This window comes from Hemitrygon akajei, chromosome 14 (assembly GCF_048418815.1).
Source record: "Hemitrygon akajei chromosome 14, sHemAka1.3, whole genome shotgun sequence".
Taxonomy (NCBI): domain Eukaryota; kingdom Metazoa; phylum Chordata; class Chondrichthyes; order Myliobatiformes; family Dasyatidae; genus Hemitrygon; species Hemitrygon akajei.
The window spans coordinates 89473926-89499895 of record NC_133137.1 but is presented as its reverse complement, the minus strand read 5'-3'; the positions used below and the strand labels follow the sequence as shown (position 1 = coordinate 89499895).

Sequence of the window (25970 nt, the reverse complement as noted above, 5' to 3'; positions counted from 1 at the left end):
AGGAGATGGGTTACACCTGGGGACAACTTGAAAAGTTGGCCCAGGACAGAGGACTCCGGTGAGCTGCTGTCAGCAGCCTATGCCGAGGGGTTTAAGTAGAATTGAACTGAAAATACACCTGGACTAAAATGTTAACTGTCCTGTGCTATCACCAGTTGTTCTGCCACCTGTCTTCAGGAGTTTCAGCCCACTTATGATCAAGACTCCTCAAGGTGGTGGTCCAGCAGTGCTAAAGCACCACCTCCCACTGGTGAGTTTAAAAACTTGGCATCTGCCTCTATCAGAGTTGTTGGTCACTTCCATCCAACAGATAATCTACTCTTCAAGTGTTTATGCAACTACTGAAGGGTTTGCCAAAGATGGATATACTGTCCGACTATCTGCCCCTCTGGATGTACTTGGTCCACACCCATGATGATCCTGTCTCTGCTGCCTCAGCTACAGCCCTGCTGGTTGACTTGATCTCTCTTCTAGTGAAGCCAAGGTCACGCAGCCACTTCTGGAAAGTGAACGCAATAAAGCCACGGCAACCTACTTCGAATGGATAGAATGAGAACTTCCACCCTCTGTCTCTGCACTCTGATCTTAATTCTGCATACTTGGTTAACTTGCGCTCATGGGCTTCATCGATGTTGTCTTCCCAGGGGACTGAATTCACCATTAACCATTTCTCTACTGGTGTCAGACCATATGATTATATCTGGACGCAATGTGGTAAAAGCAAGAAAGATGTTGAAAGCACGATCTGAAGCAAATTAGCAATACATAATGAATGGGATATAAACATTTATTCACTTTTCATGACTCACTCAAAAGGCATTTCATTTCAACTTCGCCCACACTACAACATAATTCAACGTGCCTCTTTAGACATAAATACATGTGAAAATGCCAACTATTCATGTTCACATTTAATACATAATAAATAAAATGATCCATTTAGTGCACATACAAACCCCACAGTGTAGGGTACCAACATTTACATGAACAAGTTTGGCACAGATTAGCTGCCTGGTATAGGCAAGTGGTTAGGACCTGTAATCTACACACAAGCATTGAATAACTAGTAGGCAGCGCCAGATGCCACAGGTATATACATGAAGAAAACAAACACTGCATTGAGTAAATGGATGATATACTAAAATATAATCATATTTCTAAAACCTTGTGCTTTCATGGTTTTACATAACAATTTGAAATGCAGAATTTTAAACAGCCAAAATCCTCCTGCTATTAAAATTAAATTTCAAGGGAAATTTATTATCAAAGTACATATATGTCACCACATACTACCTTGAAATTCATTTTTTGCAGGCATTCATAGCATAAAGAAATACAATACAATCAGTGAAAAACTACACACACAGACTGACAACCAATGTGCAAAAGAAGATACAAGGGGCAAATTTAAAAAAATAAAATAAATAATACTGGGAACATGAGTTATAGAGTCCTTGAAAGTGAATCCATAGGTTGTAGAATCAGTCCTGAGTTGAGGTGAGTGAAGTTATCCATGCTGGTTCAGGAGGCTGATGTTTGAAGAGTAATAACTTCCTAAACCTGGTCGTGGGGGACCCAAGGCTTCTCATCCTCCTTCCCGATTGCAGCAGCAAGAGCATATCCTAGAAGGTGGGGTTCCTGATATGGATGCTGCTTTCTTGCGACAGGACTCCTTGTAAACTTATTCAATGGTGGGGAGGTCTTTGCCTGTGATGGACTGGGCTGTGTCCACCACTTATGTAGGCTTTTCTGTTCCTGGGCACTGGCGTTTCCATACCAGGCTGTGATGAAACCAGTCAAAATATGCACCACTGTGCATTTATAGAACTTGTCAGTTTTTGATGACATGCCGAATCTATGTACACTTACAAGAAGGTAAGGACACTGTCATGAGTGACATGAGGTCTCCGTAAGTAAACTGAAATTGGCATGGGTATTGAACAGGTGTATCTAGGACCTGTGGTCATGACAAAGCACTATTTGCAACACGGAACTAAAGAAGGCAAGAGCAGCCAGGACAGTGCTCCACACAAAGAATTTTGCTGTCTTGTAGTGGGGGCAAAGAGACTGACATAGGTATGGAAAACAATTCCGTTCACACAGAAATGGCATTAAATGTGGCAGGGGGGGAAAAAACAACTCCACAAATAAAACCTTGCATGTTCTGGCAATTCAGAAGAACAACGCACCCATTCCTCCAACCTCAGCCTGTTCCTTCACAAAGATCTCAAAATACTGATAGATGATGGTAACAGCGAGTAGGATTCCAGTCCCAGATCCAATCGCTCCGAGAAAATCCGCCAGGACAGAAAGTGCTCCAATACAAAGGCCACCAAAAGCAGCGGCTGTCGGAATGTATCTGGAAAGTATAAAGAGCACTGAGTTAGCCTACCATCCACCCAAAAAGCACATCATTTAGGAATTCACTGGTACACAAGCATTTAACCTGTAGACACCCTTTGCCATTACATTTACATGTATTAGGAATTTGCCCTTCAGTGTCATCGTGCCAATGCATCACCAGCGCCAGCCTAACTGCCACCAAGGATTAATATACAGAAAAGCTGCCATTAAAGGCTCAGTAACATTGTGAAGGATCCTACCCACCCTGTTCATGGATTGTTTGCCCCACTCCCATCAGGGAGGAGGCTGCCTAGTATCCACGCCAGTATAACCAGACTCGAACACAGTTACTTTTCCCAAGCAGTAAGGCTGATCAGCACCTCAGCCCACTAACCCACCCCTCCACATCTGCAACCACCATTACTTTATCATTTTCAGTCACCTTATATACAGACTCTCCTGTGCCTAGTGTCACTTTACAGGCATACAATTGTACAATGTACTGTGTATGTTAATCAAAACGGCTTCTTTGTTTTAAGAGTAGGAATGCCTCTTTGTATGATAAGTGCTTTCTCTCGCAGTTGTTTAGCTTTAGACTTGCTGATTATCGGGATTGTATTCATTTGTTGACCAATGGGGAATGTTATTTTGTCTTGTGAGCGGGGGTTTCGCAGTCTTTTCAGGGGAGTCGGGAAGAAGACGCCGAGGAAGGTGGACGTGCGCTGCACTGCTCAGCCGACCACCAGGGTGGTCCCAGGTGTGAGGACGTGGAGGTCGGAGGAAAGTAACGAGGGGTCGAATGGTTCGATGGTTGAGCTCCAATGAGGTGCACTAAACTGACTGAACTTTGATAAGTTGGTGCCTTTTACTTTATTTTCTTTTCCTTCATATATACTGTATTGCATAGTACTCTTTTAGTTTAGTAAAATCTTTAAAGTGTATTCCATAACGGTATCTGGTGTGAGTTTGATATGGTGTGTGCGCGCGCAGCATAAACTTGATTCCCACAGCACCTGCGTGTACGGGAGGTGGGGTTGGTGAGTGGCTGGATCTCCTTTTCCCCTAGACATATACCAGCCTGTTGGGTAGGTGTTACACAATCAATCAATTTATAAGCCATCTTATGTACTTATACTTGCTGAATTTTATTTAGTACTGTATTGTTTATCTTATTGTGGTTTTTTATGCAGCATCTGATCTAGAGTAATAAATATTTCATTAGCTTTACACTTGTCTACAGGAAATGACATTACACCACCTTGAATCTTGAATGGCATCATTGGATTGACTAAAGTGGAAGGTGCTATGGAAAAGCAAATTCTTTCCATGTTATAATTGGTCAAAATATTTGAGGATTGGCAATTTAACAATAATAAATTGATACAGCACTTCTCATACAATTGAATAAAGTGAAAACATGAAAAAAATTAATAACTGGAACAATTAATATTTGTCTTTTTCACCCACGCCTGCCAATCATAAACACAATCCAAGAATCCAAGTGGCCGGACAAGTTAGAGTAACAGAGTATAAAACCAAGTAATTTATTCGGCAAGCAGCACTAGTTAATTGTGCCACATCAAAACACCTGAGAAAAAGTCGGCAGAATCTGGCTGTACCCAGAGAGATGCCCGTAGTCACTACCATCTTTATTTTCCCTCATGACACAAGAAGGTACTGCAGCCCATGCCAGGTCCAGATATTCTCCTTGTAACCCATTCACTCTCCCCACTATCCATCAGCTGCACCCAGATTTCACTACTAACCCACACACTAGTGGAAATTCAGAGACAACCAGCCCTATGGCCCGTATGTATTTGGGATGCGGAGGGAGCTAGAGCACTCAGGGGGAAACGTGGTTACAGGGACAATGTGCATATTCCTCACATGACAGCACATGAGGTAAGGACTGAACATGGAAAAATAGAGCACGTTCAGGCCTCTTGGCCCATGACATTGTGCCAACCAAGGTAGGTTTACACAGTGGTAGGGCACTGAGTATGGTAGAGCAAAGGGATCTCGGAAGAAAGGCACATAATTTGTTGTAAGTGGCATCACAGGTAGATCAGATTGTAAAGAAAGCTTCTGGCACATTGGCCTTCAGAAATCAATGTTTTGAATACAGAAGATGGTATGCTATGTTGAAGTTGTACAAGCTGTTGGTGAACCCTAATTTGGAGTGCTGTGTGTAGTTTTGCACAGCTACCTACAGGAAAGATGTAAATTTTCTCTGCACTCTTTCAACCTTGCTTACAACAATGTTGTCGGGTCTGGAGGACCTGAGTTATAAGGAAAGACTGAATAAATAAGGCCTGTTTTCCATAGAAGATTCAGAGGAGATTTTATACAGACATTCAGAATTATGACGGGTATAGATAAGGTGAATGCAAACAGGCTCTTTCCACTGATGTTGGGTGGGACTACAACCAGAGGTCATGGGTTAAAGGTGAAAGGTTTAAGGGGACATGAGGAGAATCTTCTTCACTCAGAGGGTTATGAGAATGTGTAATGAACTGCCAGCATGAGTAGTGCATGCGAGCTCAACTTCAACACTCAAGAGAAGATTGGATCGGTACATGGATGGTAGGGATATGGAGCGCTATGTGGTCCAGGTGCAGGTCTTTAGGAGCAAGCAGTTTAAATGGTTTCAGCATGGATTAGACGGGCTGAAGAGCCTGTTTCTGTGCTGTACTTCTCTTTCACTCTGGCAGCTCATTCCACACACCTGCTCTTGGTAAAGAACTTACCTTTGATATCATCTCCCCTATACTTTCATCCAATCATCTTAAAGTTCTGTCCCCTCATAATAGCCATTTCCACCATAGTCACTTACTTTATAATCAGTTCATCTCTCATCATCCTTTGCTCAAACTGGGGTTGACTAACTGTGCCACCTCAGCACCTGCTTGCCTGCAGACACCTGTACTAACACAGGTCCTTCACACCTTCAAGATGGGTATCAGGTCTCGCGTGGAGAGGGGAGGATGCCAGCAGGATCATTAAGTAACCCAATACCAAAGTGTGCACTGACCTGTTGAGTTCATGGACCATCGAGGTCTCCCTGTGGCCTCGCATTACCATCTGTTGTTCCTTAAGCTGCTTCGCAACCTGCAAAAGAGTACTTGGTATTTTCCACAGAGGACTTGCTTTCTTAACCACAATACTGGCAACACAAGTTTTAAATCTTAAGTCCAAATGTGGTACAGGGTAGATTCAATTTTCTCTGGTACTTCCTCAATGAAAATTGATTAGGGTCACTGGAGGGAAGTTTGGGAGGGGTATCAGATGTAGATTTTCTTTTAATAGAGTACTGGGCGCATGAAGATGCTGTTACTTCATGGACATTCAAGAAACTCTGAGTTAGGCACATGGAAAATAGAAAAATGGAGGTCTACGTGACAGGGAAGCGCAACGTAGACAAGACCAAAGAGATAATTACGGGCTTTAGGATGGTGCAGGCTGTCCACTCCTCACTGCACATTAAATGACTCCTCCATGGAGAGAGTTAGGAGAACCAAGTTTCTGGGAGTGCATATAATGGACTATCTTACATGCTCCTTCAACCCCACCTCTTTGGTCAAGAAAGCACAGCAGCATCTCCACTTCCTAAGGAGTTTGAGGTGAGCAAGCCCCCCCCCCCCCCCCATTCTAAACAATTCTTACAGGAGCACCATCAAAAGCGTCTTGACCAGCTGGTTCGGGAATCGCAAGGCAACTGACAGCAAGAACCTACAAAGGATTGTGAGAACTGCTGAGAGGATATTTATCAGAAGCCCTGCGTATGCAGCGCCCTTGGCGTTATCAATGATCCCTCACACCTGTCCAACAAAATCTTTGACACCCCCCCGCCCCCAATCCAACTTTCAAGCAGGAGGGACCATAGCATTAAGACAAAACTGTTAGGATGGGAAACATCTAGATCATAAGACCATCAAACTCCCTGCCACCAGCTAGGCTGCACATATTAACCGCCAATAGCATTACACTGCTTACTTTTTAAACTTGTGTCGTAAATGCACCTTATTATTTGTTGATTTATTTGTGGTAGTATTACTTTATGTGTTGCGGGTATGAATTATATGCACTGTGTTTACCTTGTTCCAGATGAACATTGTTTCATTTGGTGGCGTACATGTTATAGAGTGAATGAAAATAAACTAAACTTGAACTTGCTTCCAACCAACCAAAAGGACAAAAACATGGTACTACTCACATCCTTAGCAGAAGAACCAGAAACATCTATCCAAGTCTTAGAGAAGAAAGCACACGATCCAAGCATAAATATTATGTACACTGTGACGTGAATGGGGTCCTCGAACACGGCACTGATGGATTCCGGAGGAGAGAGGTAGTAGCAGAGGCCACCAACTGGATAAGAGCGAGCAGGACCACCTCCACTCACATCCTGCAAGTCACAACGAAACACCCAGTAAACAGCTCCAAAACTAGAACAACATACAACAGAAAGCAAGCAGGAAAATGAGGCACAAAGATTTCGCAGCTGCTGGAAACCTTGTGCAACACACACAAAAATGCCAGAGGAATTCAGCATCGATGGAGGAAGATGTGAGAAGTGTGGTAGAACAGAGAGAACTGGGAATACAGATCCGTAATTCCTGAAAGTGGTGTCACAGGTAGATAAGGTCGTAAAAAGAGCTTTTGGCACATTGACCTTCATAAACCAAAGTACTGAGTATGGGAGTTGGGGGATTATGTTCAAGTTGCTTAAGATGCTAATAAGGTCTAATTTGGAGTATTCTGTACAATTCTGGTCACAATTCTGTACAACAAGATTGAAAGACTGCATTGAAAACTTAGAAGGATCTTGCTAGTATGTGGGGACCTGAGTTATAAGGAATGGCTGAATAGGTTAGACTTAATGCCCTAGAGTGAAGGAGAACAAGGGAAGATTTGATAAAGATGGACAAAATTATGAGGGGTATAGATAGGATAAGTGCCAACAGGCTTTTTCCAGAAGACCAAAAGATCTAGGACCAGATTTAGGCTATTCAGCCCATCAAGTCTGCTCTGCCATTCCACCATGGCTGGTTTATTATCCTGGCTTCTCCATGTAACCTTCCACATCCTGATTAATCAACCTATGCTTTAAAAATATCCATTGACTTGGCCTGCACAGCCATCTGGAGCAAATAATTCTACAGATTCATCACCTTCTGGTTAGAGAATTTTTTCCCATATTTCTGTTCTAAATGGACGACCCTCAAAGCTGAGGCTATGCCCTCTAATCCTAGACTCCCCCACTGTAGGAGACATCCTCTTCAAGTTTACTCTATCTAGGGCTTTCAATATTCAATAGGTTTCATTGAGATCCCACCCCACTCCCCCATTCTTCTAGACTCTAGCGAGTACAAGCCTTCAACCATCAAATGCTCCTCATATATTTACCCTTTCATTCTTGGGATCATTCTCGTGAACCTCCTCTGGACTCTCTCCAATGCCCAACGTAATACTGAGCTTAGCTTCTCCTTCTCAAACTGCAGGGTGAATTCTATCATACTATGATCACCGTCTCCCTAAGGGTTCCTTTACCTTAAGCTTCCTAGTCAAAATATCCAACCCAGAATTGCCATTCCCCTAGTGGGCTCAACCACGAGCTTCTCTAAAAGGCCATTTCATAGGCATTCTACAAGATCCCTCTCTTGGTACTCAGTACCAACCTGATTTTCCCAATCTACCTGCATATTGAAATCCCCCATGATTATCACAACATTGCTTTTTTATTACGTGCCCTGTTGTAATTTGTAGCCCACACCCTGGCTACTGTTTGGAGGCCTGTATATAACTCCCATCAGTGTCTCTTTACCCTTGCAGTTTCTTAACTCCATCCACAAGGATTGTACATGTTCCAATCCTGTATCATCTCTTTAAGGATTTGATTTCATTTTTCACCAAGAGAGCCACACCATCCCCTCTACCTACCCGCCTGTCCTTTTGATACAATGTGTATCCTTGGATGTTAAGCTCTCAACTGTGATCCTCTTTCGGCCATGACTCAAAGATGCCCACAATGTCACTCCTTCCAACCTCTAACCGCGCTACAAGATCATCTACCTTATTCCGTTCAAATATAACATCTTAAGTCTTGTATTCATCACTCTGATGTTGGCTCCCTGTTACACTTAAATTCATCCCACTGACTGCAATTTTGCCCTATCATCTGCCTGCCCTTTTTCACAGTCTCACTACACACTGCATCTTCTTGTATACCAACTGCCCCATTCTCAGCTCTATCACTCTAGTTCCCATCCCTTTGCCAAATTAATTTAAACCCTCCCCAACAGCTCTAGCAAACTTGCTCTCAAGGATATTGCAACCCCCCAAGATCAGAAGTAACCCATTTTTCAGGTCCTGTCTAACTCCCTATATTCTCTCTTCAGAATCTCCTCCCTTTTCTTACCTGTGCTGTTGGTTCCAATATGTACCACAACTTCCGGTGGTTCACCCTCTCCCTGTAAAATGCCATGGACCCAATCCAAAAAATCCGACACCTAGGAGGCAACATACCATCCGAGTATCTCTCTCACACCCACAGAATCTGCTTTCTGCTTCTCTAATAATGAAATCCCCTGTCCCTACTGCACTCCTCTTCTCCCCCACCCCTTCCCTTCTGAGCCACAGAGACAGACTCAGTGCCAGAGACCTGGTCACTGCAGCTTCCCCCTGGGAGGTCACCTTTACGTATCCAAAGCAGTATACTTAATATTGAGGAGAATGGACACAGGGATACTCTGCCCTCCCTGCCTATTCCCTTTCCCACTTCTGACAGTCACTCAGGGAATTACCCCCTTTACCTTAGGGGTAACTACCTCCCTGTAGCTCCTATCACCTCATTTTCCCATACGAGCCGAAGGTCATCCAGCCACAGTTCTAGTTCCTTAACACGTTCTACAAGGAGCTGCAACTCGATACACTTTGTGTAGATGAGTTATCAGGGAGACCGGAGTACTCCCTAATTTCCCACACCTCATAGGAGCATGCCGCTACCTCTGGACCATTCTCAGCGCACTAGCTATGTACTAACAGAGGGAAAAAAAACTTACTAGAAATTTTCTTACGTAAAAGCTCCACCTGTGCTTGCCGAAACCTGTTCTCACTTCATCCATTTGAACCAAAGCCAGACCTAACACTGCCCCACTCACACAATGGCTGCTCCGCTTACAACTCCTTTTGTTTTACTGGTCCGCTGAAACAAGCCAAAAAAAAACCCATAAAAACTCTTTTTAAACCCCATGTTGATTGCCCATCCATCGAATAAAAAAGCCATAAGCACCCGTACTTTTTTAAAACTTATGCCGCGTCACCAACGAATGACCCCTCGCGCTAATTGCCGTTCTCCTTAGCTGCAGCCAGGCCTTCTGTGTTCCTCCAGCATTCTGTCTCTGCTACTCTGGATTGTCGGCATCCGCAGAATCTCATGTTAGGGGTTATTCTGGAGCTATGACATCATGAACAGCATAACTGTGGATCAACCCGATGTGAACCAGCCTTCAAGAAATAAAACCTGTACACAATTTAACATCCAACTGATACCAATCATTGGGTGTGGGACATTCGCATTCAGTCCCATCGAAACTACAAGGGATGACAGTACAGATGAATGTTCCTGTTACTAACAAATGATCCCGGGAATGAAAAACTTAACATATGAGGACTGTTTGATGGTTCTAGATCTGCATTCACTGGGGTTAGAAGAATGAAGGGGCATCTCATTGAAATCTATTGACTATTGAAAGACATAGATAGAGTGGAGGTGGAGGGATGTTTCCTACAGCGGGGAGTCAAGGACCTGAGGGGCACAGCCTCAAAATCGGAGGATGACCCTTTAGAACACAGATGAGGAGGAATTTCTTTACCTAGAGGGCGGGGAATTAGTGGAATTCATTGCCAAGTCATTCGATATATCTAGAGTGGAGGTTGTCAGGTTCTTGATTTGTCAGGGCATCAAAGATTAAGTGGTGAAAAGGCAGGAGAATGAAGCTTGACAGGAATAATAAATCATCCATGATGGAATGGCGAAGCAAACTCAATGGACTTATTCTACTCTTAAAGTGTATCCTAGCCACGTAGTGCACAGTTCAGGACAGATCTGTCTCGTCACTTTATCTTCTGGTTAGTTGTATACTTATGGGTACATACCTCAACACGGAAACAAAAGAGACAATGTTTTGGATCTCCAGAGGCTTTTAGAACAGAAGCCAGTAATGAATATTCAAAGGGGTTCTAAAAGTTGGGATGTGCTAGCATTGTAAATATGTAATTCTGTAAACTTCCTTGATGATATTCCAAATGTCAAAACCAGGTAGGTGACCAGAGCAATTAAAATTCTAGTTAATTGTTTATTGCTATCTTTGTGTTGAAGTACAGTTTCTATAGTGGAGTCTAGGACCAGAGGCACAGCCTCAGAACACAAGGACATCACTTTACAACAAAGATGAGGAGGACTTTCATTAGCCAGGAGGGGGAGAATTTGTGGAATTCATTGCCATGGACGGCTAGTGGAGGCCAAGTCTTTGAGTGTTTTTAAAGCGGAGGTTGATAGGTTCTTGGATAGTCAGTGCATTAAAGGTACAGGGAGAAAGCAGGAAGATGGGGTTGAGAGGGATAATAATTCAGCCATGATGGAATGCAGAACAGACTCGATGGGCTGAATGGCCTCCTCCTGTTTCTTATGCCTCATGGTCTTATGGTCTAAACCACCACGTCAGGAGAGTGAGAATCTCTTGGACGTTCCTGGACTCTCTCCTAGAGTTCTGATGTGTGAATAGACTGGTATATTCCCAGTTATGTAGCCCCCTCCCCAATAGGCTTTTGAAGCCTCTTCACTGGATAGGTTGCAGCAGTTCAGGGTGGTGTCTCACCCATCTGAAGGGCAGTTTACCCCGTGAGCAATTCCGTACTTACAGCCCACTGACCCAGCAGGTTGACCAGGAAGTTACCACTGAAACGGACAGACAGCATCTGTGAGATGACGTAGAGGTTGGACACGAGAGCAGACTGAAGAATAATGGGGATGTTTGATGTGTAGAACAGCTTTATGGGGTAGCTGCTGTACTGGCCACGATATCGAGCTGATTTGATAGGCAGGTCTACTCGGAACCCCTAGAAAAGAAAATGGGGCGGTTATTTGTAGGCAGAAATGGTAAAAGGTTCCACCATCCCTCTAGCGTCTGGGCCTATTATCAATTTCCATCATGGCTCATGTTGGTTGAGTCAGGAAGTCATGTTGGAGCAGTATAAAATTCTAGGCCATTTTTAAAGATTTGAAAGATTATTTGTCACATATACATGAAAACATCAAAGCATACAGTGAAATGTGTCATTTGTGTCAATGACCAACAAAGTACGAATCTGTGCTGGGGGCAGCCCACAAGTGGCAGCAACCAAGACAGGATGTCCACAACTTACTAACCCTAACACCTATACTGTATGGACTGTGGGAGGAAACCCACGCAGTCACAGGCAAAAACGTACAAGTTGCTTACAGGCAGCAGTCGGAATTGAACCAAGATCACTGGCGCTGTAAAGTGGAACACTAACTACTATGCCACCGTGCAGAAGTCCTGGTCACCCCAATACAGGAACACGTGGAGGCTTCAAGGACGACGCAGAAGAGGTCTACACTTAATCTTTTCCAAATTTAAACATGCAATCGTTTGTGAAAACCACTGAAATGTGGTAGGTGGATTGGAATCTTTCCATTTAAATAAAATCGATCTTCTGGCTATTAATGTCACGAAAGCAATTAAACGACAAGCTGATGAGGATAAATGACTAGAGTCTATCACTAGAGTTCAAAGATTGCAGTAATAGGATGACGGTTTTTCCCAAACAATTGCATGTTTAAATTTCAAAAAGATTAGAAGTAGCACTATGGAGTCCTCGGTTAAATTTGAAGAAACTTGGAAGCCATTTATTCAATATTTTCATATAATGTAAGTTGACCCTTTCTGAATCCTTCTTTTTCAGCATTTTTTTATGTATAGAGGAGCGGAGTTAACGACAAAATATAATTTTAACCGATGAATGATGGCAGCCCAATCTTTGTTCGTTTCTTTTTAGGTTAGTTTGTTTTAGTTCGGGTTTTTTTTTCTTTTTCTCTTTTTTTAATAATTATAATTATCTTTTTCATGGTTAATTACTAAGAGATTGGGAGGTTAGACTCCATTCGTTACTTGGAATATGCCTGATCTCTATGTATTAGTATTGTTTATTGGAAACTTAATAAAAAGATTGAAAACGAAAGAAGACGCCTGCTTGGGTGAGAGGGTATGAACCACAGAAGGAGAGAGGACCAACTCGGATTGCTTTGTCTGGAGCACTGCAGGCTGACAGAGACCAGATAGATGTTTTTAAAATTATGAGAGGCACAGGTAGGGTACACAGTCTTGTTGCCAGGGTAAAAATGGTAAGTACGAGAGGACATAGCATTAAGGTAGCTTTACGGTTTAAAGGGGATGTATGGATCAAGTACATATTTTAAATAAACACAGAGTGGTGAGTACCTGGAGCTGTGTAGTGGTGTTCAACAGGCTTTCAGATCAACACAGGAAATGTGCAGGGAATGGAGGAGATGGATCACGTACACGCAAAAGTGATTGTTTAATTTGGCAATGTGTTTGGCACAGACATCATGGGCCGAATGGCCTGTAACTGATCACCAACTGCCGAATCACCCCAGCATTGCAAATATCAGGCACCCAAAAGCTCCTGGTCGAGAAACGTCTCCAAGACAGCAAGTTCAAAAAAAGAAAGAAAAAATGCCACAGTCAAAGTAAGATGAGATGCAATGCTGGCTGCAAGCAGGAGACGAGCGTATTACCCACAGACCGCACGGTACAGTAGGGCGGCTTGGTAGCCGAGCGGTTCACGCGTTGCTTTACAGCACCGATCAGGGTTTAGTTCCTGCTGCTGCCTGTAACATTCTCCTCGTGACCGTGTGGGTTTCCTCCCACATTCCAAAGATATACTAGTTAGGGTTAGTGTGTTGTGGCTACAGGGAGTCCCAGAGTTAGGAACATCCAATTTACGGACAACTCGTACTTACGAACCGAGGAAGGAGAACGCCGTCCACCATTTTAAGTTGTTGCCGTTGACACTGTGTTGCGTGTGTAACTTTGTATTTGGCTTAAATTTTTCTTAGTAAGATTCACCTTGACCGCCCCCCCCCCCCCCCCCGCCCGTTCCGGTCGGCTGGTGACGCAGTGAGATCAGCGCCGGGCTCAAGAACGGAGGTTCCCAAGATCGATCCAGTGACAGACCACTCCCGTGCCAGGTTGATGTCAATCCAGTGATTCCCATACCATCCGTGCTGGGTTGATGTCGAGCTCGCAACTCGACCTTCTAAAAAAAAAACACTGCACTGCCACCTCCAGTTTAAATACCCACGCGGAATATTGTGGAGGATCAAATACCCAAACCCAGCACAGCCCCCACTTGACCCATTTAAACAGTCTCAGTGCGGTCCCGGGGAATTCAGCGCAGTGGTCCTTAGGACCTGGCGGAGTTCTGGAGCCAGCGGAGGTCGGGACCCGCTGCCCACACTGTTTCTGTTCCATTGGCGGGAAGCAATCACAATTGAAAATAAAGTGGAAATAATAAAGCGTTTGGAAATAGGTGAAACACCATCGGTTATTGGAAAAGTGTTAGGCTACAGTCGGTCAACGAGCGGAAAGATTTTAAAGAATAGCGGATAAAGTGAGAATAATGGAGCATGTGAAAGGCCCTGCCCCGATGAAAGCTACAATTATTACTAAGCAACACAGTGGTTTAATCATTGGAATATATACGTTTCTTAAGTGTTTTATATGCATAGAAAGGTAAAATATATACTATATACTAAGACAAACGTTTGACTAACTGACGCTAAATAATACTGGATGTACTTGTTCCAACTTACGTACAAGTCTGAATTAAAGATGGACTCAGGAACGGAACTCGTTCGTAACCCGGGGACTGCCTGTATTCTATGTTGGCGCCAGAAGTGTGGTGACACTCAGCACAAACCTCACTGATTTGATTTAACAGATTTCACTGTATGTTTTGATGTACATGTGACAAATAAAGCTCATCTTTAGACAAGGGTTCCCAACCTTTTTTATACAATATAGCCTTACCATTAACTGAGGGGACCCCAGGATAGGAACCCCTGCTTTACCGAACACCCCCCACCCCGGCTTATTTCACTGGAGTGTAATCCTGTGGAGCAAACAACAACAAAACAGATATACATGCAAACCTGTGATGCTAGCAGCCAGAGTAAAAACCACACAGGGAAAAAAGTATCAATCACTTTATCCCCAAACACATGATCTACAGGTTCACATAGTGACCGTGTGATTAAAGTAATTGTCACTCAGCACCAAATATCCCACTGATAAACATATAACAATTACACCACGGAAACAGGCCATCTCGGCCCTTCTAGTCCATGCCGAACGCTTACTCTCACCTAGTCCCACCTACCTGCACTCAGCCCATAACCTTCCATTCCTTTCCTGTCCACATACCTATCCAATTTTTTTTTTAAATGACAAAATCGAACCTGCCTCTACCACTTCTACTGGAAGCTCATTCCACACGGCTACCACTCTCTAAGTAAAGAAGTTCCCCCTCATGTTACCCCTAAACTTTTGCCTCTTAACTCTCAACTCATCTCCTCTTGTTTGAATCTCCCCTACTCTCAATGGAAAAAGCCTATCCACGTCAACTCTATCTATCCCCCTCATAATTTTAAATACCTCTATCAAGTCCCCCCTTCAACCTTCTACGCTCCAAAGAATAAAGACCTAACTTATTCAACCTTTCCCTGTAACTTGGGTGCTGAAACCCAGGTAACATTCTAGTAAATCTTCTCTGTACTCTCTCTAATTTTTTGACATCTTTCCTATAATTCAGTGACCGGAACTGTACACAATACTCCAAATTTGGCCTCACAAATGCCTTGTACAATTTTAACATTACATCCCAACTCCTATACTCAATGCTCTGATTTATAAAGGCCAGCATACCAAAAGCTTTCTTCACCACCCTATCCACATGAGATTCCACCTTCAAGGAACTATGCATCATTATTCCTAGATCACTCTGTTCCTCTGCATTCCTCAATGCCCTACCATCTACCATGTATGTCCTATTTGGATTATTCCTACCAAAATGTAGCACCTCACACTTATCAGCATTAAACTCCATCTGCCATCTTTCAGCCCACTCTTCTAACTGGCCTAAGTCTCTCTGCAAGCTTTGAAAACCTACTTCATTATCCACAACGCCACCTATCTTAGTATCATCTGCATACTTACTAATCCAATTTACCACCCCATCATCTAGATCATTAATGTATATGACAAACAACACTGGACCCAGTACAGATCCCTGAGGCGCACCACTAGTCACTGGCCTCCAACCTGACAAACAGTTATCCACCACTACTCTCTGGCATCTCCCATCCAGCCACTGTTGAATCCATTTTACTACTTCAATATTAATACCTAACGATTGAACCTTCCTAACTAACCTTCCCTGCAGAACCTTGTCAAAGGCCTTACAGAAGTCCTTATAGTCAATATCCACTGCTTTACCCTCGTCAACTTTCCTAGTAACTTCTTCAAAAAAATTCAATAAGATTTGTCAAACATGACCTTCCACGCACAAATCCATGTTGACTGCTCCTAATCAGACCCTGTCTATCCAGATAATTATATATACCATCTCTAAGAATACTTTCCATTAATTTACCCACCACTGACGTCAAACTTTCAGGCCGATAATTGCTAGGTTTACTCTTAGAACCCTTTTTAAACAATGGAACCACATAAGCAATACGCCAATCCTCCGGCACCATCCCCGCTTCTAATGACATTTGAAGTGTTTCTGTCAGAGCCCCTGCTATTTCTACACTAACTTCCCTCAAGGTCCTAGGGAATATCCTGTCAGGACCCGGAGACTTATCCCCTTTTATATTCTTTAAAAGCTCTAGTACTTCCTCTTCTTTAAACATAATAGTTTCCATAACTACCCCACTTGTTTCCCTTACCTTACACAATTCAATATCCTTCTCCTTAGCGAATACCAATGAAAAGAAGTTGTTCAAAATCTCCCCCATCTCTTTCGGCTCCACACATAGCTGTCCACTCTGATTCTCTACGGGACCAATTTTATCCCTCACTATCCTTTTGCTATTAATATAACCGTAGAAACCTGTGAGAGCTTACTTAGCAAACTTTAAACACACACATCATACAAGTACTGTTGAGAGTTTAAGCTACAAAGATTATAAAAAGTTTATGAAATTACATGATTTATTATTCACCATCCTGTTGGTGGATAGGATCGATATTAAAGTGTTCTACAATAAAGAGAGAGCACTGCTCCACACAGGCTCAAGGGGATCGCAACTGTACAAAACCCAAAATTGCAGTACGGCATAATTCTAAGATACAAGCCAAAGCTGGTACTAAATCAGGTGCTGTCTATATAGAGAGAGTTACTGTTCTGGTTAATGGCCTTTGATTACCATGGTTAAATATCAGTATCCTGGGTGTTAACTTTCTCTACCATGCCTGTGAGAATTGTAGGGCGCTGTGGTAGCATAGCTTGAAAACTACCGGCAAGTTACAGAAGGAATATTCCAAGATCCCCAATAACACCATTCACTGCCTTTACTCCCATTTGATTTTCCTTCAAGCTTTCTGTACCCTTGAAACTTTGGTTGCATTTGATTTGAGCAAACATTAGCATGGAGTGCTGGGTGAGTGAAACACCCTGTCAGGGGCGGTGGTAGAGGCAGATGTATCAGGGGCATTTAAAGTCTTAGATAGGTACATGGATGATAGGAAAAAAAAAGGTTATGTGGGATGAAGGGTTAGATTGATCTAAGTGTAGGTTAAAAGTGTCTGATCACCTCATAATAGGAAGGATGTGGAAGCTATGGAGAGGGTGCAGAGGAGATTTACCAGGATGTTGCCTGGTTTAGAGAGCAAGTCATATGAAGCAAGGTTAGCAGAGCTGGGACTTTTCTCTTTGGAGCATAGAAGAATGAGAGGGGACTTGATAGAGGTCTACAAGATTATGAGAGGCACAGATAGGGTGGATAGTCAGTACCTGTTTCCCAGAGCACCAATAGCAAACACCAGAGGACATATGTACAAAATTAAGGGAGGGAAGTTTAGGGGAGACATCAGGGGTAATATTTTTTTATTTTTTTTTAAACACAGAGGGTTGTGAGTGCCTGGAATGACTTGCCAGGGATGGTGGTGGAGGCTAAAACATTAGGGGTATTTAAGAGCCTCTTGGACAGGCACATGGATGAAAGAAAATGGAGGGTTATGGGGTAGTGTGGGCTTAGTACTTTTTTTTTAAAGGACTATATGGGTCAGCACAACACGGAGGGCTGAAGGGCCTGTACTGCACTGTAGTGTTCTATGGTTTTAAAAGGTTGGCATAATATTGTGGGCTAAAGGGCCTGGACTGTGTGTAATGTCCCAGGAGAGCTGGTGCATGATTTTCCAAGATTTTACAACAAATGATCTCAACCAATTTATTTGGAAAGCCTTTTAAAAAAAAGAGCAATAGTTTCAGCTTGTTTCACAATACCATCCTTCTAATCCGAGACTTCTATAGCAGCTTGGGCAAAAAATGTGGTGGTGTGGAGCGTTCTGATGGAACAACAAACGAGACACTGGAGGAACTCTGCGAATCAGGACTATGGTGGGATCTGACAGGAGAGAAAAGTGGAACACGGAATCAAAATAAGAGGAGTGGAGGGCAGTTAGGAAGGGGGGGAGGGGACCCAGTGCGTGGGTGATGGACAGATGGGGAAGAGGGGAGAAACGGTGATGGGGACTGGGGCAAGTGTAGGAGGAACCGGTCACCCACCTACAGGAAAGCTGTCAATAAGACTTAAAGAGCACAGAGAAAATTTACAAAGATATTGCTGGGACTTGAGCACCTAAGTTATAGGGAAAGGCTGAATAGGTTAGGACTTTATTCTTTAGACCATAGGAGAATGGGGAGGGGGGGTGAGGGGAGATCTTGTGATGGTATACAAAATTGAGGGGTACAGATGAGGTAAATGCAAGCAGGCTTTTTTGACTGAGGTTGAGTGAGACCAGAACCAGAGGTCACGAGTTAAGGGTGAGAGGTGAAATACTGAAAGAAAACCTGAGGGGGAACTTCACTCAGCGGGTGATGAGAGTGTGGAATGAGCTGCCAGCGGAAGTGACAAATGTAGGTTTGACTGCAACATTTCAGAGAAGTTTGGATAGGTACATGGATAGGAGGGGTATGAAGGGCTGTGGTCCAGGTGTGGGTCAATGAGACTAGGCAGAATAACAGTTTGGCATTGATTAGATGGACTGAAGGGCTTCTCTATGGAGAGACCACTAGGAAAGAGAAAAGGAACAGGTATCAGAGTTCATCATCTGCAGCTCTTCACTGCCTCCATGCTTCTGTTGGTATCTCCACTCCCCCCCTCCTCCATCTGCCTATCTCCCCTCCTCACTTGGATCCACCCACCCGTTCCTGCTCTGCTCCTTCTCTTCAATGTTTCACCCCTCTATCCTTCAGTCCTGATGAAGTGCCTCAACCCGAAACGTGGACTGTTCATTTCCCTCCACAGCTGCTGCCCGACCCGCTGAGTTCCTCCAGCATTTTGCCCGTTGCTCGAGATTGCAGCTTCTGATAGGTCCCCAAGTTCCGAGAGGCCATCAAACCAAAACGTTAACTGCTTCTCTCTCCGCAAACGCTGCCTGACCTAACAAGTGCTCGCAGCTTTTTCCTGATTTTATTTTAGCTGTCCGGCATGCGCAGTTCTCTCTCTTCCAGTCCTCAGCCTCGGCTTGTGACACCCTCACCTGAAAGTAGATAACCACAGCAAACACGAAGATGGTGGCAATGAGGTTCATGAGATTGGGCAGGTTTTGGCGGTAGAAGGCTTCCCGCAGAGCCCGGACCTTGTCTTGCCGTGTTGCTAAGAGGTGGAAGAGTGCAATTACGGCACCTTCAAATTCAGTGCCTGGACAGAAAGTCAGAGGGGGCGAACAGTTAGGAGTTGGAAGCTCCAACACAACCACTAAAGGTTTAGATTCCCAGATAGGTGTTGCTTACCCCTGCCGGTGTTGATGGTGGTGGGGCTAAAAGCCTTCCACACAATGGTTTCACAGATGTTTGTGGCAATGAACAAGGAGATACCTGAACCCAGTCCGTAACCCTTCTGCAACAGTTCATCTAGTAACAGAACGATCAACCCAGCTACGAACAGCTGCAAGATTTCAAACAAAAAACACACACGATAATAACATTTCTCATTTAAAAGTAATAGATTAGCAAAGCTGTACGTACTTGAATATTCATCCATGGAGAAAAGTGGTCTTGAGAGCAAATTAAAATCCGATTTTTATTCTAATAATACTATGTGAGTTTTTTGTTATTTTGTATTCTTTCCTCCACAAATTCACAACCACATTTAACACAAATCAGCCACTCAAAAGAGAACAATTTTCATCGAAGGTGACAGAGCTTAGAAACAAAACACTTAAAAAGTTACCTTAAAATACCGATGTGAACATAGATCCATATACAGATGTCAATTTTATCAATTGATCGAAAGATACCGGTTGCACACTTGGCTTTTGTTTCAAAAAACAGTAAGCTTGCAGACGAAGAGAAAAGCACTTTCAAACTGCAAATAAAATACATCTTATGTTTTATTCACAAACGAGAGAAAATTTGCAGATGCTGAAAATCCAAGCAACACCCACAAAATGCTGGAGGGACTCAGTAGGCCAGGCAACATCGAGGCAAAGAGTAAACAGTCGATGTTTCGGGCCGAGACCCTCAACCCAAAACGTTGACTGTACTCTTTTCCACAGATGCTACCTGGCCCACTCAGTTCCTCCAGAATTCTGTGTGTGTTGCTTGTGATTTATTCCACAGGTTTGTGAGTGTCCAAATTGCAGATACATTGTGTATCAACAGAGAAGAAAAATACCATCTTTCATTGTCAACTGCTCAGGCTATTCTATTGATGCTGCGTGACTTGCTGAATTTGTCCAGGTTGGGGTTCCCACCTGGGGTCGATTGCTTAACGGTGTTGGTCCGAGGCATAAAAAACGTTGGGAACCCCTGCTCTAAACAAATCAATTGAGAGCTTGACTAAACTGGCAGAGAAAACTGACTTTACAGCAAAGTAACAGATTTGATACAGATTCAGAACTCCAGTCTGAGCAGTGTGATGTTAATCAGATTGTACAGTCAGAACGGTTACTCTGCAGTTACAGGGAGTACGGTATTTACATTTACACCTGTCAAGTACTTTCCTGTAGTACAGCCACACAACTTAAACTTGCTGCGATTTTGATTGCAACATTTAAGAGAAGTTTGGATAAGTACATGGATCTTCTACTCCCAGCTTAAAGAAGGCAAATGTAAAAGAGGCGGACAACAAGAGATTCAAAGATGTCTTAAAAGCCAAAATGAAGAAATGTAACATCGACATCAACAATTGGGAAACCAATGCCAAGGACAGGAAACTCTGGCAAACCATCATCCGAGAAGGAACAGCAACTTTCAAAGCCAACAGATGTGCAGAATTAGAAGAGAAGGGAAAGAGAGGCAGCAACAACCAAAGCCCGATCTGCCATCTGGAACTACCTGTCCTGAATGCGGAAGAACTTTCAAAGCCAAAATTGGACTCATAAGCCACTTGACAGCCCATGAATAGATCAATGGAACGAAGACCATCACCCTCCACCTTGAGGGATAGCCACGACGGATGAGAGGGATATGGTCAATGGAACTAGGCTGAATAACAATTTGCCATGGACTAGATGGGCCAAACGGCCTGTTTCTGTGCCGTAGCGCTCCATGACTCCATGACACAAACTCACATCGAGCAAGCCACAAGTACCGTATTTTGGTCCCATTGTGCTTTTAAATACAAACACATCAAATACAGTGATAAAAGGCAAAGTTGTCCCACTGACATCAGGAAGAGCTAGCAGCAGTGTACATGGTTACAAGTCCATGTGCGGCCACTGAACTTAATTCAGCACATCAGAACTGTCGGGTGAATCAAAAGGTTATCTAGAATACCGCTCTGTGGCTTGAGGCAAGCTGTTCCTTCAAGGTTTCATGGGTCAACTATCCAAACTGTTCAAGACAATGGAAGAGACAGGTGTAGAGGTACAAATCAGCACACCGCCCACACATCCTTCCCCTCGCAAATGATGCATATGACACATTTCACAGTGATTTTCAAGGTATACGTGATAAATGAATCTGAATCTTAGCTAAGTGTGTTTTTAAATGTTGCTGCTGTAACAAAATAATTTCCCACTCGGGATCAATGAAGTATTATTATTATAATAAGCTGATAACCAGTGGAGCACAGCAACCATTTGGCCATTGTGTGTGTTGGTAAAAAAAAACATAATGTCACTACTCAGTTCTTGGCCCAGAACATTGTTAATCACGTACATCCACTGCTTCCCCAAGAGCCCTAGCAATGTGAAGTCGTTCTACTTCTACCACACTTCCAAATGAAGTCCCAGCACCTCATTAGCCTCTGGAGAGGTTGGTTTTTCTCAACTCCCTTCTAACCTTTCTATTAAGTCTGGTCTAATGAAATCATTTATTGCAATAGGAAATAACATAAATAAGAAATTATTAACAAAAACAAGGGATCCTGTAGATGCTGGAAACCCAGAGTAACTCACCCAGATCATTCAAACCTATCCTCTACCGAGTTTGCTCCAAGTAAACAACTTCTTGCCTCTTTCCTGTAGTCTAAAGTTTCATTTACAATCTGTTCCACTGAGTACACCTCAACCATTAGTCTACACCAGAAACTAAATATGTGACATTTTATTGTGAAATAATTTTTATCTCAATGCACTCGATGCATTGTATAATGATACGACCTCAATGCACTGAGTAACAATCTGATCGGTACGAACAGTATGCAAGACGAGTTTTTCACTTTATCATGGTACATGTCACAATACTGAACCAATTGCTTCTTCACGTTCACTCCTGTTGAATGCCCCATTGAGTATTTGTGTGCGGCTTGAAGCACTGACCTGTATAATGATGAGCAGACAGATGCCAGCTCCCATTTCTGCTGGGTCTCCATACATGCCAGTCATTACATACACAATGGCCTGACCAATGGTGATGATCATTCCAAACACTGCAGAGAGTATAAAAACATGCAAAATCAATGCCTCAAGATACTTCATCCTTTTCAAGAGAAATTTCACAAAGTTCACATTGAATTCACACTTGATTCATGAGAACATTACTGAAGGGGTTGAGCTGTAAGGAGAGATGGATTTTATCTCCCCTGCAGCGAGGGAGCCCGAAGCGTGACCTTACCAAGGACTGACTGTGCTGTGTTGGCAGGACATGCAACAAAAAACAATTCAACAATTATAAAGAATTATCTAAGAATGTTAGAAGTAAAGATATGGAATAATTGTGCATAAATACCAGTACAGTCGGCCCTCCTTATCCACAGGGGATTGGTTCCAGGACCCCTCACGGATACCAAAATTCACGGATGCTCAAGTCCCTTATTCAACCTGTCTCAATGAGGTGGATCTTAGAACCCAGTGGAACCCCAGACCTTATTTAACCTGTCTCAGAGCAGTGGACATTAGGACCCAGTGGAACCCCAGACCTTATTTAACCTGTCTCAGAGCGGTGGACCTTAGGACCCAGTGGAACCCCAGACCTTATTTAACCTGTCTCAGAGCGGTGGACCTTAGGACCCAGTGGAACCCCAGACCTTATTTAACCTGTCTCAGAGCGGTGGACCTTAGGACCCAGTGGAACCCCAGACCTTATTTAACCTGTCTCAGAGCGGTGGACATTAGGACCTGGCGGCAGAACTCTGAATCCGCAGTGTTTCTGTTCACGAAAATAATCACGATCATGATTGAAAATAAAGCGGAATAATAAAGCGATCAGAAAGAGGTGAAATGCCATCGGTCATTGGAAAAATGTTAGGCTACATCGGTCAACAATCGGAACAATTTTAAAGGATAAAGTGAGAAAGGCTCTGCCCTGATGAAAGCTACAATTATTACTAAGCAACGCAGTGGTTTAATTATTGGGTTTTGGGATTTTGATCCTCCACATCAACCCGGCACGGTGGAGAGCGCACTTAGGAGCGATCTGTTCCGAGTCCCGACAACTTCTGTTCCTGAGCCCGGCGCTGAAACATACGTTCTTAAGTGTTTTATATGCATAGAAAAGCAAAATATATACTACATACTAAGACAAACGTTTGACCAACTGATGCTAAATAATACCGGATGTACCTGTTCCGACTTACTTAGTAAGAGAACTTACGATTTTTTTAAATTCCAATGCACAATAGCCCACACACATCCTCCCGTATACTTTAAATCATCTCCAGATTACTTATAATGCCTAACACAATGTAAATGCTATGTAAAATGGTTCTTAAACCGCATTGTTTTGGGAATAATGACAAGAAAAAAAGTCTGTACAAACTTGAACAACACTTGCGGGAAGAGCACTTCCGGGTTTTCGCAATTCGCGGTTGACTGAATTCACGCATGCGGAATTCGCGGATAAGGAGGGCTGACTGTATTTACAATGTAAGCAGTATTATAAAAAGTTGTGAAGTGTTTACAGTACAGTTCAGGAGGTAAAGACTGGGGGGGGAGGGGTGGTTAACTAGCATGGTTGATCAGATTAACTGCCTGGGCAAAGAAACTTTATGGTGTGAAGTTTTTGCTTTAATAGCCCTATGGCGCTTTCCAGAAGAGAGCTATTTGAAAAAAGCAGTGTGCGGAGTGGGTGGTGTTTTGGCAATGATCTTGTTTTGCTTGCTTCTTTGTCCTGGATACACACAAGTCCTGCTACAAATATAACAAATGGCATATGCCAGTGATATTAAACCCGATTCTGTTTCTGCAGTGACAGTGGACTGTAGCTAATTACCTTTTCCTGACAGAGATCTATAAAATCAAGGGGGCGGGGGGGGGGGGGGGGGGTAGAGATATGGTAAATGGTCACGATCTTTTTCCTAGGGTGGGAGAGCTGAAAACTAGAGGACACGAGAGGGGCAAAATTAAAATCAATGCACAATAGAAAGCATTTTCTGAGGCATCACAGATCACTGTATGTGATCACTGTGGCGCTGCCCTGCATGTGACTGTTACCGTGCTGCAGCTCTAAATAACAAAACTAACTCACAACTCACATTTCTGAGCACCGTTGAAGAGTGCTCGATCCTTAGGTGTGTCACCGACTTCAATGATTTTTGCTCCGGCAAGCAACTGCATAATTAGACCAGAGGTTACAATGGGAGAGATACCGAGTTCCATTAAGGTTCCTGCAAGTGGGTGAGAGGCATGAGGATACAGCGCAAATCAGCTCTAACACAAAGTTAAAGGGGCAGCATGGTAGCGTAGCGGTTAGCATAGCGCTGTTACTGCACAAGTGACCCAGGATCAATTCCCGCCGCTGTCTGTAAGGAGTCTGTACACTCGCCCCCACGACCACGTGGGTTTCCTCCCGGTGGCCTGCTTTCCTCCCATATTCCAAACAACATGCTCAGCACAGCATTGTGGGCCGAAGGGCCTATATTGTGCTGTAAGTTTTCTATGTATCTATGTTAACACATACCAGTTAGTAGGATAACTGGTCACAAGAGTGCAAGTGGCCAGCACAGGATCCTTGGGCCTGTTCCAGTGCTGTATCTCGAAATCTAAAACTCTAAAGCTAAAGCACTTCTCACTGACTTGGCAAATGCAACGTTAACGTTCATTTCGAGAGGACTAGAACATAATAGCAAGGATGTAATGCCGAGGCTCTGTCAGGCATTGGTCAGACAGCACTTGGAGTATAGTCAGCAGTTTTGGCACCCCTATCGAAGAGTGATGAGATGGTATTAGAGGGTCAAGAGGAGGTTTATGAGAATGATCCCAAAAATGACAGGGTTAATATATGAGGAGCGTTTAATGGCTCTGGGCCTGTACTCACTGGAGTTTAGAAGAATGAGGGGGCATGTCATGGAAACCTATCTAATATCAAAAGGCCTAGAGTGGATGTTTCCTATCGTGGGTGAGTCTTGGACCAGAGGGCACAGCCTCAGATCGGGTGGTTGTCCCTTCAGAACAGAAATGAGGAATTTCTTTTGCCAGAGTGTGGTGAATCTGTGGAATTCACTGTGGAGAAGTCATTGAGTATATTTAAATTGGAGATTAATCAGTTCTTAATAAATAAGGGTGTTAAACGTTACGGGGAGAAGGCAGGAGAATGGGGTTGAGAGGGAGAATAAATCAGCCATGATGGAATAGCAGACTCAATGGGCCAAATGGCTAAATTCTGCACCAATGTCTTATGGATTTTAACAGTACTAGTTAAATGGATAATGACACTAACTATCTGTATATAGTTTTTTTTATCAACACAAAAATCTTCCACCAATGTAAGTTTGCAAACTAATGCAGTTTACCAGTCATATGTAGATATACTGGTATAACTTTCTCCATCGACAGTAGCACACTTCAGTGATGAGTGAGTGGCACAGCTATTAAAGCTGCTGCTCACAGTTCAGAGACCAGAGTCTAATCCCG

The 25970-nt window shown here is 43.4% G+C and overlaps 1 protein-coding gene across 8 annotated transcripts in view; it reads right to left on the bottom strand.

The window, feature by feature from the left end:
* Positions 1 to 771: 771 nt before the first annotated feature.
* LOC140738765 (protein transport protein Sec61 subunit alpha) overlaps positions 772 to 25970 on the bottom strand; it is a 38453-nt gene continuing 13254 nt past the window's right edge. For 6 of the 8 annotated variants that reach the window (XM_073066557.1, XM_073066558.1, XM_073066559.1 and 3 more), the window contains 8 exons: positions 24593 to 24724; positions 22440 to 22549; positions 19468 to 19621; positions 19215 to 19375; positions 11266 to 11463; positions 6557 to 6748; positions 5375 to 5451; positions 772 to 2359 (listed from right to left, as the gene is read on the bottom strand). In XM_073066557.1, coding sequence (XP_072922658.1) covers positions 2173 to 2359; positions 5375 to 5451; positions 6557 to 6748; positions 11266 to 11463; positions 19215 to 19375; positions 19468 to 19621; positions 22440 to 22549; positions 24593 to 24724 — 1211 coding nt within the window. In that variant the 3' untranslated portion in view covers positions 772 to 2172. The remainder of the gene's footprint in view (positions 2360 to 5374; positions 5452 to 6556; positions 6749 to 11265; positions 11464 to 19214; positions 19376 to 19467; positions 19622 to 22439; positions 22550 to 24592; positions 24725 to 25970) is intronic. The other 2 variants (XM_073066555.1, XM_073066556.1) reach the window with 2 other exon arrangements.